General features: G+C 43.6%; 1 protein-coding gene across 1 annotated transcript; it reads left to right on the top strand.

The window, feature by feature from the left end:
* Positions 1-626: 626 nt before the first annotated feature.
* Positions 627-1,562, top strand: LOC135513576 (forkhead box protein B2-like). The gene has a single exon (XM_064936465.1). It carries the CDS (start codon positions 627-629, stop codon positions 1,560-1,562), a length of 936 nt encoding a protein of 311 aa, XP_064792537.1.
* The last annotated feature ends 14,167 nt before the right edge of the window (positions 1,563-15,729 follow it).

Genomic DNA, 15,729 nt, shown 5'->3' on the forward strand with positions numbered 1-15,729 from the left:
AGGGTCCTGATTGGCACGGGCTAAGGGCACGCGGATGAGTTCAGATTTTCCCTTCCCCTCCTCTTTATTCCTCACCATCCATCCCTCCCCTTTCCCCCAACGTGTCCTTGAGTGCTTGGATGCCAGCCTTACAAAAACGGCGCGGGGTGGCCAGAAGAGCGCACTAGGAGCGCTCGGCCCCACACGAGGAGCATCACCAAACCCTCGCCCTGTGCTGTCGCAGAGACTGGTCTAGTATCTCCTGTGTAGCGGGAAAAGAAACAGCAAGAGACCGGCTCTTTGATGTGTTATTTTACGCACGAGATGAACTTCTGAATTTGTGTGCGCCGGTGGAGGAATGAGAAACATTTTGGGGCTTTTTGTGAGCCACATCTTTGAGGAATTCATCTGGAGAAAGCATGACCGAAATGTGTGTCTGTGTTTGCCTGTCTGACTCACACATGATTTTAGACCACTAAAATACGAACACACGATGCCAGGAAATAAATGATTTTGGAGTCTCCAAACTTTGGAAAATCTTGCGCAAAGTCACTGCTACTGACCAAAGCCTTGCAACAATATTCAGGCGCCCTCATCAGAAAATAGACAGCAGAGCTAAATCATAAATAGGCTTAGTAACCAAAATCATGCCTCGTCCGGGGAAGAACTCGTACAGTGACCAGAAGCCGCCTTACTCCTATATCTCTCTGACAGCCATGGCCATCCAGAACTCAACGGAGAAGATGCTCCCACTGAGCGACATCTATAAGTTCATTATGGACCGCTTCCCTTACTACCGGGAGAACACACAGCGGTGGCAGAACTCTCTGCGACACAACCTGTCCTTCAATGATTGCTTCATCAAAATCCCCCGGCGGCCCGATCAGCCGGGGAAGGGCAGCTTTTGGGCCCTGCACCCAGACTGTGGGGACATGTTCGAAAACGGCAGCTTTCTACGCAGGCGGAAGCGCTTTAAACTGCTGCGCGCTGAGCACATGGCCTGCAAGAGCTCCCCGATGATGCACTACTTCCACCACCAGGGCAAGCTGAGTGGAGGGCATCATGAGCATCCAGGCCCCGCGGCGGCAGTGGGCAGGCTCCCCCACTTTCAGAGCTACGGCAGCATCAACTGCGGACAGTCCGGCGGCTTCAAGCACCCGTTCGCCATTGAGAACATCATAGGTCGGGACTACAAGGGCGTGATGACGAGCGGGCTGCCCATCACTTCGGTAATGCACCACCTGGGCTACCCTGTGCCCGCGCAGCTCAGCAGTGTGGTCAACTCAATGTGGCCGCACGTGGGTATGCTGTCAGATTCCATGAGCGCCATACCCGTCTCCTCAGAGTATGCGCCCTTTGGCGTGTCCATGAAGGGTCTTTACCATCACGCCAGTGGACAGACGCTACCCGCTGTTCCTGTGCCCATCAAACCCACCCCGTCTATGGGTCCGATGCCCGGTCTTTCGGGCCTTCCGTCCGGCCCAGCGCAGCTCTGCTCCTCTTCATCCATGCTGGAGAAGAATGGTTCCGACCCTTTGGAGGGTAAGGGCAACGCGATACACCCGGCTCTTCTGCTGTCTTAACCGGGTAAAACATCAACAACTCGATTCTGTATCTACGAGGGAACGAGAGCAGTATCTAAAATGTTAATCATGTATAGTTGCCTAGATGTTGAGAAGGTATGAAGAGCTGTAAAGGAATTCAGACTGTATCTTTATAGTGATGAGTTGTAGGCTACCACGTATTTCAGCATCATTTTTTCTTGAATCCATTATTAGCACCTTTTGTGTGAAGCTATTTATGACATTTACATGTGGCACTAAAATACAATGAGGAATTGACCCAAAGAGAGTTTTAATTTAATAATAATAATTTAGTCAATCAAAATAAAGAAGAAGATCAAAACTTGCTGCCTCAGTTTTTAAATGTATGAGCGGATAATATAAATTATTTCAAAGTTTTTGTTCATTAGATTTAATTGAAAAATGAAACGTGTTGTCTAATAATAACACACGTGTTTATTATGGACTGTTCTTATTAGCACGCTAAATGAATATAACATGTAAGATAAATGTTATGACTGTAAAATAACATGATTTATCTTAAGAGATTTATAAAGAACTTTAAACGAAATTCATCATCTGTCTGAGTTATTTTGTATTTTTTTTGTGTGTGTGGATTGTTTCGTTTGAATTAACGAGACGTTTTTTCCTGATGTTGTTTGTTTGCTGGTTTTCCTCAATTGTGTGACACCTCGTGTGAAAGGCATGAGAGGAAGTCACACTATATTGCACTTATTATACACGATATTTCAGTTGTCAATTTATGTGGTCAAATTGAAGATTAGAGAATCATTCACGCACTTGAACATGTTGTAATACAAATATGGTCTCATTGCCTGATGTAGGCCAATGTTTGCCTTAAGGGGTATCATGATATTCACAGAGCTCGTCACCAAGCTAAAGAGTAGATGAGTTTATGCCTTTATGATTATTATTATGTTTGAATCATGTTAACATAATCACGCACAAAAACGAGAGCAGTAAAGCGCCAAACTCTGGGAGAAAAACGGCCTGACGCGCGGGGCACCTGTTGCGCGTTATCCAATTGAGACAGTTTATTAACCAGGAATTTCACAATATTTGTATACAATATTGGTACTATTGGTAATATTGGCTTGGTACTGCCCACTGACAGTGACTTACTTTCAGGCTTCCTGTTTAGCAACCATAACCCATTCCATTGTCACACTGGCCTCTAAATAAATAATTGAGAAGTACAAGTGGAGGAAAGACGTGGGAGTTAGGATTAAAATGGGTCTGTGTCATTAATGAATTAATTACTGAGGTATCTGTCACATACGCACAGGCATACACAAACACACTCTCTCAAATCCTTCTCTTTTTGTATAATTCCCCATGACTTTCTCTAAATAACAACCCAGTGTTGAACTGAAAAAGCATCTGGAGGCCACTCTCTCTCTCTCTCTCTCTCTCTCTCTCTCTCTCTCTCTCTCTCTCTCTCTCTCTCTCTCTCTTTTGCTCTCTAAGTTAACCTACAGTATATTAGTTATACCGAGTGATATTGTTATGAGGAGATAATACCCTAATCTGTGTTGTCTCTCTAATGATTCTCCCAGTGTTACTGTATAATTAAACACCTCTTAATTACCAGCTAATAAGAGGCGTAATAATGTCTCAATTATCCTCGCTGATCCTCTGGCTTCAGAATATCACAGCTTCTGGAATCAGAATATCACAGCTTCTGGAATCAGAATATCACAGCTTCTGGAATCAGAATATCACAGCTTCTGGAATCAGAATATCACAGCTTCTGGAATCAGAATATCACAGCTTCTGGAATCAGAATATCACAGCTTCTGGAATCAGAATATCACATGACCATCTGACATGTTTATGTTTGTCCATTCACTTTTCCTGGCTATTCTAAGTGGGTCCCTGTGTGTGTGTGTGTGTGTGTGTGTGTGTGTGTGTGTGTGTGTGTGTGTGTGTGTGTGTGTGTGTGTGTGTGTGTGAGTTCCATGATATATCTACTCGGTACAATAGCATAGTAATAAACCTAAATCATATCAAGTTGTACCTGATCAAGAGAACACAGACAAAGAGATAAAATGAATATGAATGGGGCTGAAAGTGAGAAGACAATATTTCGTTTGCGCAAGGCAAACACGTCATTATATCTTAGAAAAACTGATTAACTAAACTGTATGACATGAATATGAATCAAACTTTTGTTCTGTGAAAATCTGTTAATCACGAATAATATGACTGTTAAGATGAATAAAATATGAGGTCAGGGGGTTGTTGCTGCACGACCCTCCTAAGCATAATGCTCCAGCCTTGAATAGGAGATGAGACATTAACCATAATTACCCAGACTCCATCGGGGCCAGGGTGACAAATTCTACATGAGTTTTTTTAATGACCAACAAGAGCAGACCATTATAATGAGCAGCTTAATTCATTAATGCTCTCATTCATCCACACACACACACACACACACACACACACACACACACACACACACACACACACACACACACACACACACACACACACACACACACACACACACACACACACACACACACACACACACACACACACACACACACACACACACACATTAAGCAGAGCAGAGATATAACATTCTCTGAAACGGATAGTACATTTTATTATGTTGATACCATTGTATGAGAGAAATTGTGGTAATAGATAAAAAGATATAATTGCATTGATAGATTCGTCGTTTAATCCAGCAGCATTTCGGGGGAGCAATTACAATTACATCGCTGCAGTTATCTACTTGAGTTAAACCATCAGGGTGCACCTAAACTAAGGTCTATCCATCCGCACAGGGTATAGAGAAAAGGTGTGTGTTGGGGATCGACTGCAGTTGGCGTCTGCAGACTAGCTGTTCTACACATAATAACGAGCTGTCATTTAGGATGTGATGTGATTTGTTCACTACTGGTCAAAAGTTTTAGACCACCTACTCATTCAAGGGCTTTTCTTGATTTACACTATTTTCTACATTGTAGAATAATAGTGAAGACGTCAAAACTTTGAAATAACACATATGGAATCATGTAATAACCAATAAGTGTTAAACAAATCAAAATATGTTTTATATTTGAGATTCTTCAAATAGCCACCCTTTGCCTTGGTGACAGCTTTGCATCACTAAAGGACACCAATAATAAGAAGAGACTTGCGTGGGCCAAGAAATACAAGCAATGGACATCAGACGGTGGAAATCTGTCCTTTGGTCTGGAGCCCAAATTGGAGATTTTTGGTTCCAACTGCTGTGTCTTTGTGAGACGCGTTGTGGGTGAACGGATGATCTCCACATGTGTATTTCCCACCGTGAAGCATGGATGAGGAGATGTGATGTTGTGGGGGTCCTTTGCTGGTGACACTGTCTGTGATTTATTTAGAATTCAAGGCACACTCAACCAGCATGGCTACCACAGCATTCTGCAGGGATACTTCATCCCATCTGTGTAATGACGTTCTTCGTTTGTCGAAAGAGAGTCGGACCGAAATGCAACGTGTTGGTTACTCATGTTATTTAATGGAACAAACGCGGTACATGAAATAACTGATACAAACACAAAAAACAACAAAAACGGAACGTGAAACCTAATTACAGCCTATCTGGTGAAACTACACAGAGACAGGAACAATCACCCACGAAATACAAAGTGAAACCCAGGCTACCTAAATACGGTTCCCAATTAGAGACAATGAGAATCACCTGACTCTGATTGAGAACCGCCTCAGGCAGCCAAACCTATGCAACACCCCTACTCAGCCGCAATCCCAATAACTAAAAAGCCCCACTACGAAATACAACAACATAAACCCATGCCACACCCTGACCTGACCAACTAATTAACGAAAACACAAAATACTAAGACCAAGGCGTGACAATCTGGTTTGGGCTTAGTGGGACTATCATTTGTTGACAACAGGAAAATGACCCAACATACCTCCAGGCTGTGTAAGGGCTATTTTACCAAGAAGGAGAGCGATGGAGTGCTGCATCAGATGACCTGGCCCCCACAATCCCCTGTCCTCAACCTAATTGAGATGGTTTGGGATGTGTCGGACGACAGAGTGAAGGAAAAGCAGCCAACAAGTGCTCAGCATATGTAGGAATTCCTTCAAGACTGTTGGAAAAGCATTCCAGGTGAAGCTGGTTGAGAGAATGCCAAGAGTGCCAGCTGTCATCAAGGGAAAGGGTGGCTAGTTGAAGAATCTAAAATATATTTTGATTTGTTTAACACTTTCTGGGTTACTACATGACTCCATATGTGTTATTTCATAGTTTTCCTGTCTTCCCTATTATTCTACAATGTAGAAAATAGTACAAATTAAAAAACCTTGAATGAGTAGGTGTTCTAGAAAATTTGAACGGTAGTGTAGATCATCAGTCAGTCTGCAGTTGCCAACTGCAATGTAGTCGATCTCAAGCATGCATTCTTCTCCATCTCTGCACAAACTCGTGGCTTTACAAGACAGCAGACAGTAGAGAACAATACCCCCACAAGGGCACAAGTGCTTTCACCATAGAGCAGCACTAATGAAATTATAATATTCTTAAGAGGTTTCTTTATCAACTTGAATTTCCAGTGCCAGGGAAAGTGTGACCTCAGAGGATACTCAGGACCTTGAGAGAGCAACTCCACTGTGCAACTGAGAAACTTTACACACTCGATCTGCAACACAAAAATATATTAAAATGCTTCTTTCAAACCATTGTAATTATAGTATATATCACCTGCTAACATAGTTACTGTGTGTCACCTATGTTGACGTTTTCACTCCTGACAAACTCCTGCAAGCCTTCGATTAGACGGCTTAGCACTCTACCTCCTGTGCCATAAAGGTCCACACATCTCTTGGCAGAGGCCATTGAAGTACACCCACACACAAGGAGACTACTATTTTGTTGATAAGGCAGTATTGTACTCCAAGAGCCTACATCTGTACACAGCTGCCTTCAAAGCCAGCCCTGCAGATTGCCTGGATGAGTTACCCTCATCGTGCTAAAATGCTAACGTATATGATTCACTGCTAGCGGGCGCTGGGAGTACGGAGCACAGCTGCTGCCACTCGGTAATAGCTGCCTCACCGTCTGTACCACGCCAGCCCATTGATGGTGGGGATAGTTGGCACATGACGTGTCTGCTGCCCGTCGAGACAGTAAAGCCCGGCTAATGAAAAACTCACCTAGCATTAACCATCGGCCCCAGCAACAGAGAGAAGCTGTCAGCGCTGGCACTCTAAACGGCAGGTCACCCAGAGAGGACCGCAGATTACAATAACTCTCTCTTTTCATTGTCGTTCACTTTTTGCACGGCCTCTTATCTTGCTTTGTCTTTCTCCAACCCTTTCTTTCTTTCTCTCCCTTAGACCCCCCCTTTCTTCTCTCGATTCCTCTCTCTCTCTCTCTTTCTCTCTCTCTCTGTGATTCAGGGTGATTCAGTGCTCAGAGGTGAGGGTCTAGATGCCCTCTGGTTGTCCTTTGAACAAGGTCCTCTGACGCAACTCATCCAATCTCCATTCTGCTGTCGGTGTTAATGGTTCACATTATTCTACCTGATTAGAGATTATTACACTTCATTATGGATTACAAAAAGGGGTCAGGGGGCATTCTTGTTGGCCTCCGTCCCATGCTTTCTCCTTTTTCAATCCTTTCATCTCTCACTTTCATCTCTCACTTTCTTACATGGGGACACAGTCTAAATGGAGAAGAGGTTCATTTAACCTCCCAAAAACATTCCAACCTTTTGAGGAGGGTTCATATTCTTTTTCATGGCCTCAACAATAGAAATGGAGGGTAAAGTACTCAAAAAGGGCTGAAAAGAGAAAGTCAAACGTTTGGCTTTTCTCAGAAACCCAAAGTATGAACAATTCCAGTTTTGAACAGTTAGAAATAAATCTACTGCAGCCTACTAGACTTTCACACACAGTTCGTATACATTAGACAAAAACGGGGGAAAAAAACAGATTCAAGCCGGGAAGGATAACCTGAACTTGTCCAACCAATTTCCACTGTAAAACATTTTGCTACGGTGTGTCCTAATGAATAGGCTCTACACTCAGACCCATTCCAGCTATTTCCCTTCCCATCCCTGTCGGGGGCTCCCGAGTGGTGCAGTGGTCTAAGGCACTGCAACTCAGTACTAGAGGCGTTACTACAGACCCTGGTTTGATTCCAGGCTGTATCACAACCTGCCGTGATTGGGAGTCCCATAGGGCAGCACACAATTGGCCTGGCATCTTCCAGGTTAGGGTTTGACTGGGGTAGGATGTCATTGTCAATAAGAATTTGTTCTTAACTGACTTGCCTAGTTAAATATACAAATTTACCCACCTCAGGGGACGTTAAGAATCTATAGGTGGATGTCTGACCATCTGACTGCACCGCAGCCTCTTTGTCCAGTAAGAGAGTAGAGACAATAGGACACTCCATGCCCAAGGCCACAGATATGGAGTTACCAAACATGCAGGGAAGAAGGAAAGAGAGACACAGAGAGATGGACCAGTATGTGTATTTCCATGATGTTTGTATCATGTGTGTCTGTGCAATATGAGTGCGTGAGTATGTGCATGTCTGTGTAGTTATGGGTTTAGGAGAGAAACACACAAAGGGAAAGAGAGAGGAGAATATGAGTGTGTTTGTATGGTATGGCAGTAGAGGGCGATTAGACCTGGGCATGAACTCTTAGATAAAGCACACAGACAAAGGAATGGATAATTATGGCAAAGCTTGAGCAGGTTTAATTCCGAAGCTCACATCAATCACATGAGCCCCGAGGGTGTGTGTGTTTGTGTGTGTGTGCTCGTATGTAATGTATGAGTGAATGCGTCTATGAGCAGAGACAGAGAAAAAGTGAGGGGAGGATATAAGTACACAAGAGCGATATGATCTCACATTACAGGTAGGTGTAGGTTTCTTCATCACACGTGACAATCTGTCTTCTGCAGTTTGACTTTGAAGTTAGCATTAGGGTGCTTGCTTTCACAAGATACTGTAAGCACGCTTCCTATGCCACAGGGCCCGTAATCATAAAGTTTCTCAGAGTAGAAGTGCTGCTGATCTAGGATACGTTTTTTCTTTTAGACTATAATCATCGACAGGGGGGAACTGATCCTAGATCAGCCCTCCTACTCGGAGATGGTTTATGTAAACTGACCCAGACCTTGCAGCAGAGGCTACCGGTATGGTAGCTACGCAGAAACGGCGGGGTCTAGCTACGACCCACTGTTCTAGTCTCTCGTTAGTGTTAATTGCGGCTGTGGCAGCGGTTAAAGGAAAGGTCTTCCACTGACTCTCGGATCATTTATCTCTCCATTAGAGGAAGCACTTGGGTTTTTATTGGTGCAATAAAGTCTATCTTAACTCACCTGACCCCTGAGCGCGGTGGGGCCCCTGACTCCCTCTGCATATTCATCATCTCACTCGGAGCGTGAGGGAACACGGGCATGTTGTTCCTCCCAATCACTTAATTACTGTTATCTTTAATTAGGCAAACAAGGGGAACTGGATTAATCGCACAGACAAAGACCCCGGCGCGTAGTGTGTGTGTGTTTGTGTGTGGGTGTGTGTGTGTGTTTGAGCATGTGTGTGTGTCAAGGCATGTTCTCTCTCACACAAGTTTGTGTCACTTTGTTATTCATTGTCTGACTTTTAATTTTACACAATGTTTCATTTTTATAATAAACAAATTGTTGTTGTGCTTAATTGGACCCATGGAAATAATCAAAAACCATCCATTGAAAGACACTTGAGATACTGTGATTTTTTTACTTTGATATCTATCCATTGAAAAAAATAAAAGTTTATGGCAAAATGTTCAAAACCCCAAAGATCTGTCCTATACGAATAAATCAAGATTTTTGTCCCATGAAAACATCAATAGCAAAATCACGCAGGTTAAATTCAGTCTGAAAGGTTAAATTCAGTCTGCTTGCACCCTCTAGTGGCCATTAGGACTCATGTGTTCATGGACAAAACCTCAAATGAAACATTGGGTCTTGTCCCAAATCAACTTCTAAACCCTACCTACACACTTGAAGAGATCTGAAGGGATTGTGTGGCGGTGGGAAGTCTGTCACACCCTCCATCCTTACTTCCGTAATGCGCCAAACACAAATAGAATTCTGACTGTCTGGAACTTTGTAGGGCTTGCTTTTGAGTGCACGTAGTTTGTGCTACAAGTTACATCGCAACATTTAATTTACAACCAGTGTCTGTGTTTGCCATCTCCAGTTGTGCTGCACTGTATAAAGGGTGCACGTGTAACGGATGTGAAATAGCTAGCTAGTTAGCGGTGGTGCGCGCTAAATAGCGTTTCAATCGGTGACGTAACTTGCTCTGAGACCTTGAAGTAGTGGTTCCCCTTGCTCTGCAAAGACGGTGGCTTTTGTGGAGCGATGGGTAACAATGCTTTGTGGGTGACTGTTGTTGATGTGTGCAGCGGGTCCCTGGTTCGCGCCCGGGTATGAGTGAGGGAACGGTCTAAAGTTACACTGTTACATTGATGCTGTTGGCCCGGATCACTGTTTGCTGCGGAGGAGGTCAAAAGGGGGGTGAGTGTAACGGATGTGAAACGGCTAGCTAGTCAGCGGTGGTGTGCGCTAGCGTTTCAATCGGTGACGTCACTTGCTCTGAGACCTTGAAGTAGTTGTTCACCTTGCTCTGCAAGGGCCACGGCTTTTGTGGAGCGATCGGTAACGATGCTTCGAGGGTGACTGTTGTTGATGTGTGCCGAGGGTCCCTGGTTCGCGGGAGGAGACGGTCTAAAGTTATACTGTTGCATTGATGCTGTTGACCCGGATCACTGGTTGCTGTGGAAAAGAAGGAGGTCAAAAGGGGGGTGAGTGTAACGGAAGTGAAATAGCTAGCTAGTTAGCGGTGGTGCGCGCTAAATAGCGTTTCAATTGGTGACATCACTTGCTCTGAGACCTTGAAGTAGTGGTTCGCCTTGCTCTGCAAGGGCCGCAGCTTTTGTGGAGCGATGGGTAACGATGCTTCGTGGGTGACTGTTGTTGATGTGTGCAGAGGGTCCCTGGTTCACGACCGGGTATGGGCGAGGGAACGATCTAAATTTATACTGTTACACACGCACAGAACAGTTCGGTCTCGTTCCCCTGCTCGGAAGGGATTTCCACATAACACGTTCATTTAGATAGCCATTCGAGCTTCGCCCTCATGTCAGTCCTAGCAAGCTAGCAAGTAGGCTAGGTAGTGCTAGGTATCAACAGCCAATCCAGTACGGGCTGGAAACTATAGTGAGCTTCGATTGGTCAATAGCGTTTGCATAAAGTTCAGCTTTACCCAACTTTGGTCCCTCTCTGTTGACGGTCCCCTCCATTGAAAATGAATTGGGCTCCGTTATTTCATCACACCCATCGTGTTTTGTGGAAATGCAATGTCACAGAGCGTTCACACTATAAAAGCAGCAGTCGCATAGCCACGCTAACCTCGCCCTCGTGTGGGTGTTAACAAGCTAGCAAGCAAGCCAGGTAGTGCAACATGTCAACCATAGAGAATGAAAAAGGACTTTACTGGTTAAAAGGCCATTTAAGCATGATCAGCGCCATTGAGGGCTTCCACCACGCTTCCGCCATTTTACGTAGTCAAAATAGTTAACTGGGTGGGGATTCCTATGAGTTTTAGCCTCAATGGAGCTGCCCATGATGTCACAGACGCTGTAATGGCAGAGATATAAAGATGAGTCTTCTATCTATTTCTATAGTATTAACAGCCATTGTCAGCCAGTCCAGTAAGGGTTGGAAGCTATGGTGAGCTTTGATTGGTCACTCTCCTGTCCCGTTCAGCTCCCTTGCTCATGCTCGAGTCGATAAACGGTCCCACCGCCCACTCTGCTTCTCTCGCTTTCCTTCCATTGACAGTGAATGAGTGTGTTTGAGCTGGAAGCTGAACGAAACCAACGGTAGACAGAGTCAGCGAGGAGGTGCATCTGCCACAGCCGAAAGTCGTACACGGAATTGGTTTTCCAACAGCAAGGCTCAGATGAACATGGATGGCAGTGTCAACATAGCTGCTATTGTTTAGAAAAGTTTGTCTGTATAAATGTTGAAATAAACTATTCTATACCTCCATATCACACACTCACAAACTGGAAACATAACATGTGTACAACTCATTGGTTAGAGCAGGGTGTCAAATTCATTCCACAGAAGGCAGAGTTTCTGCAGGGTTTCATTTTTTCTTTTCAAATAAGAGCTAGACAACCAGGTGAGGGGAGTTCCTTACTACTCAATCAAGAACAAGAGTGGACCGAAAACCCACAGACACTCGGCCCTTCGTGGAATGGGTTTGACACGTGGGTTAGAAAGAGGTTTCAAATATCACTTTTGAATTGTATCTCCTGCAGTTTTAGAATCGGGCAAAGTTGGTTCCCTGTTTCAGTCACTTATTTTGCCATGTTTGTAGTGGTCAAACAAGAAATTATTGGTTGACAAATAGTGCTTCTCACAATGCAGGTGGTGCAGTTCGTGAGAAGCATCTGCAGCGACTAGAAGGTGACTTCATCAAAAACTGCAGGACCTTTGAGCACATCATTTTTGTAAAGTTCATGCAGTCGGCAAGTCAGAATTTTTTTTAACCATAATGCAACAGACTTGGAAAGACAGTGACCAACGATGGTCAACAACTTAATAAAAGTGATCCACTCGAAGGCGTTCTTCGTTTGTCGAAAGAGAGTCGGACCGAAATGCAGCGTGTTGTTTACTCATGTTTTTAATGAAACAATCGCGGTACATGAAATAACTGATACAAATACAAAACCAACAAAACGGAACGTGAAACCTAATTACAGCCTATCTGGTGAAACTACACAGAGACAGGAACAATCACCCACGAAATACAAAGTGAAACCCAGGCTACCTAAATACGGTTCCCAATCAGAGACAACGAGAATCACCTGACTCTGATTGAGAACCGCCTCAGGCATCCAAACCTATGCAACACCCCTAATCAGCCGCAATCCCAATAACTAAAAAACCCCACTACGAAATACAACAACATAAACCCATGTCACACCCTGGCCTGACCAACTAATTAACGAAAACACAAAATACTAAGACCAAGGCGTGACACGCCCAATGAACTCCTATGTTTCACTGCGTGATGCGGATGTATATTGTACTGCGTGAATCAACCAATGATAATGTGCCTAGTCAGCGACTGTGCCGCCAGGCACCAGATTGCTATTTTTATTTTATTTATTTGTATTTAACCTTTATTTAACTAGGCAAGTCAGTTAAGAACACATTCTTATTCACAAAGGTAAAAGGCCTCCTGCGGGGACGGGGGCTGGGATTTAAAAAAATGACAAAATAGAATATAAACATAAGACAAAACACACGTCAAGACAAGAGAGACAACACAACTACATAAAGAGAGACCTAAGACAACAACACAGCAAGGCAGCAACACATGACAACACAACATGGTAGCACCACAACATGGTAGCAACACAACATGGTAGCAGCACAAAACATGGTACAAACATTATTGGGCACAGACAACAGCACAAAGGGCAAGAAGGTAGAGACAACAATACATCACGCAAAAAAGCAACAACTGTCAGAAAGAGTGTCCATGATTGAGTCTTTGAATGAAGAGATTGAGATAAAACTGTCCAGTTTGAGTGTTTAAATGAAGAGATTGAGATAAAACTGTCCAGTTTGAGTGTTTGTTGCAGCTTGTTCCAGTCGTTAGCTGCAGCGAACTGAAAAGAAGAGCGACCCAGGGATGTGTGTGCTTTCGGGACCTTAAAGAGCACCCTTACCTGCTGATCTATAAATGATGTCTCCATAATCTAGCATGGGTATGGTCATCCTAACTATCATCAGGGATAGTTTGGCAGCTGGGGTGAAAGAGGAGCGACTACGATAGAGGAAACCAAGTCTAGATTTAACTTTAGCCTGCAGCTTTGATATGTGCTGAGAGAAGGACAGTGTACCATCTAGCCATACTCTCAAGTACTTGTATGAGGTGACTACCTCAAGCTCTAAACCCTCAGAGGTTTGTAATCACACCTGTTGGGAGAGGGGCATTCTTCTTACCAAACCACATGACCTTGGTTTTGGGAGTGTTCCGAACAAGGTTAAGTGTAGAGAAAGTTTGTTGGACACTAAGAACACTTTGTTGTAGAGCATTTAACACAACATCCGGGGAGGTGCCAGCTGAGTATAAGACTGTATCATCTCCATATAAATGGATGAGAGAGTTTCCTACTGCCTGAGCTATGTTGTTGATGTAAATTGAGAAGAGCGTGGGGCCTAGAATTGAGCCTTGGGGTACTCCCTTGGTGACAGGCAGTGACTGAGACAGCAGATTTTCTGACTTTATACACTGCACTCTCACTGAGAGAGGTAGTTAGCAACCAGGCCAAAGACCCCTCAAAGACGCCAATACTCCTTATCCTGCCCACAAGAATGGAATGGTCTACCGTATCAAAATCTTTGGCCAAGTCAATAAAAATAGGAGCACAACATTGCTTAGAATCAAGGGCAACAGTGACATCATTGAGGACCTTTAAGGTTGCAGGGACACCTCCATAACCTGAGCAGAAACCATACCAGAGAGAATGCTGTAGACATCAAGAAAGTCAGTCAGTTGATTATCGACAAGTTTTTCCAACACTTTTGATGAACAGGTAAAAAATATAAATAGGCCTATAACAATTAGGATCAGCTTGATCTCCCCCTTTAAATAAAGGACGAACCGTGGCTGCCTTCTAAACAATGGGAACCTCCCTAGAAAGGAGAGACAGGTTAAAAAGGTCGGAGATAGGCTTGGCGATGATATGGGCAACAACCTTAAAGAAGAAAGGGTCTAAGCCATCTGACCCATCTGATGTTTTTTTGGTGTCAAGTTTCAGGAGCTCCTTTAGCACCTCGGACTCAGTGACCACCTGCAGTGAGAAACTTTGTTGCGGGGCAGGGGAAAACGAGGGAGAAGCATCAGGGAGAGTCACATTAGAAGGGGTGGGAGATGAGGAAATGTTGGACGGTCAAGGAGGCATGGCTGAGACAAATAGGAATCCTGACTTAATGAAGTGGTGATTAAAGAGCTCAGCCATGTGCTTCTTGTCAATAACAACCACATCATCAACTTCAAGGGACATGGGCAACTGTGAGGAGGGTTTATTCTCCAGGTCTTCAACCATTTTCCAGAACTTCTTGGGGTTAGACCCACAGAGAGAGAACTGCTCCTTAAAGCTATAACATGCTGTGGTTAGCTGATACTTAAAATACCTACACAGATCTGGCATTTGTCACTAATGCCTGGGCAGAGGAATGAACCCTTCCTCATTATGTTGCGTTGGTGACGACGGTAATAGAGCCCCACAGTGGAGGTGTCATAATACCCATAAAACCTAGTGGTCAAACAGGGATATAGTTCCAATCGTTTTTCCACCATTCATTTTTCCCATAGGGGATTTTAGGAACACTTAAAATAAGGGATGTGTTTCATGTAGGCTTACCCTTTGGTGACATTTTGATAACCATGTAAATCTCTCTCGGACAAGGGGGATTTTAACAACATATTTACTCTCAGATGCAAAAATGCTAATTAGCACCAAAGTAGGCACCATGCAAGACGACAAATCCCTGCAAGCTCCATCTCTAGCTGGCACCATTGTCAACAGGTAAATGTAAAGAAATGTTGCTAATTTATTCATTACTACATTTAGCTAACATTAGATAGTTCTTCAATAGATTCTTACCTTTGCCTCAATTCGGCAGTCTCATCCAGATCATCATGGCATTTGTAGTTCTTTATGATAGCCACATTAGCAGCTAGTTGTATATAAATAAAAAATATTAAGGACAAATATCTCCGTTTTTTGTACAGCTTTTTGCTACATATACATACATATTTTACAAACATGGTACTTCTATATAAAGCAGTCACATAACAAAAATACATTACCAAACGTAAACTCTTTAATCCCAACCCTCAGCCCATCCCATCTATCACCATAGACCACCCTCGTTTGGTTTCCATGTGGCATATATTTTTCAATTGTGCTGTGATGTTTTACAAAATGTTTGAAACTTTCTAACCATATATTATCCACAGATTGTGAGCTAAAGATGAAAACCTTTCCTACAAGTATTATTATATTATATTATTTATTGTCTGAATATGGCGTTCCAAATTGCCCGAACACTGCTATTT

This window comes from Oncorhynchus masou, chromosome 25, assembly GCF_036934945.1.
Source record: "Oncorhynchus masou masou isolate Uvic2021 chromosome 25, UVic_Omas_1.1, whole genome shotgun sequence".
Taxonomy (NCBI): domain Eukaryota; kingdom Metazoa; phylum Chordata; class Actinopteri; order Salmoniformes; family Salmonidae; genus Oncorhynchus; species Oncorhynchus masou.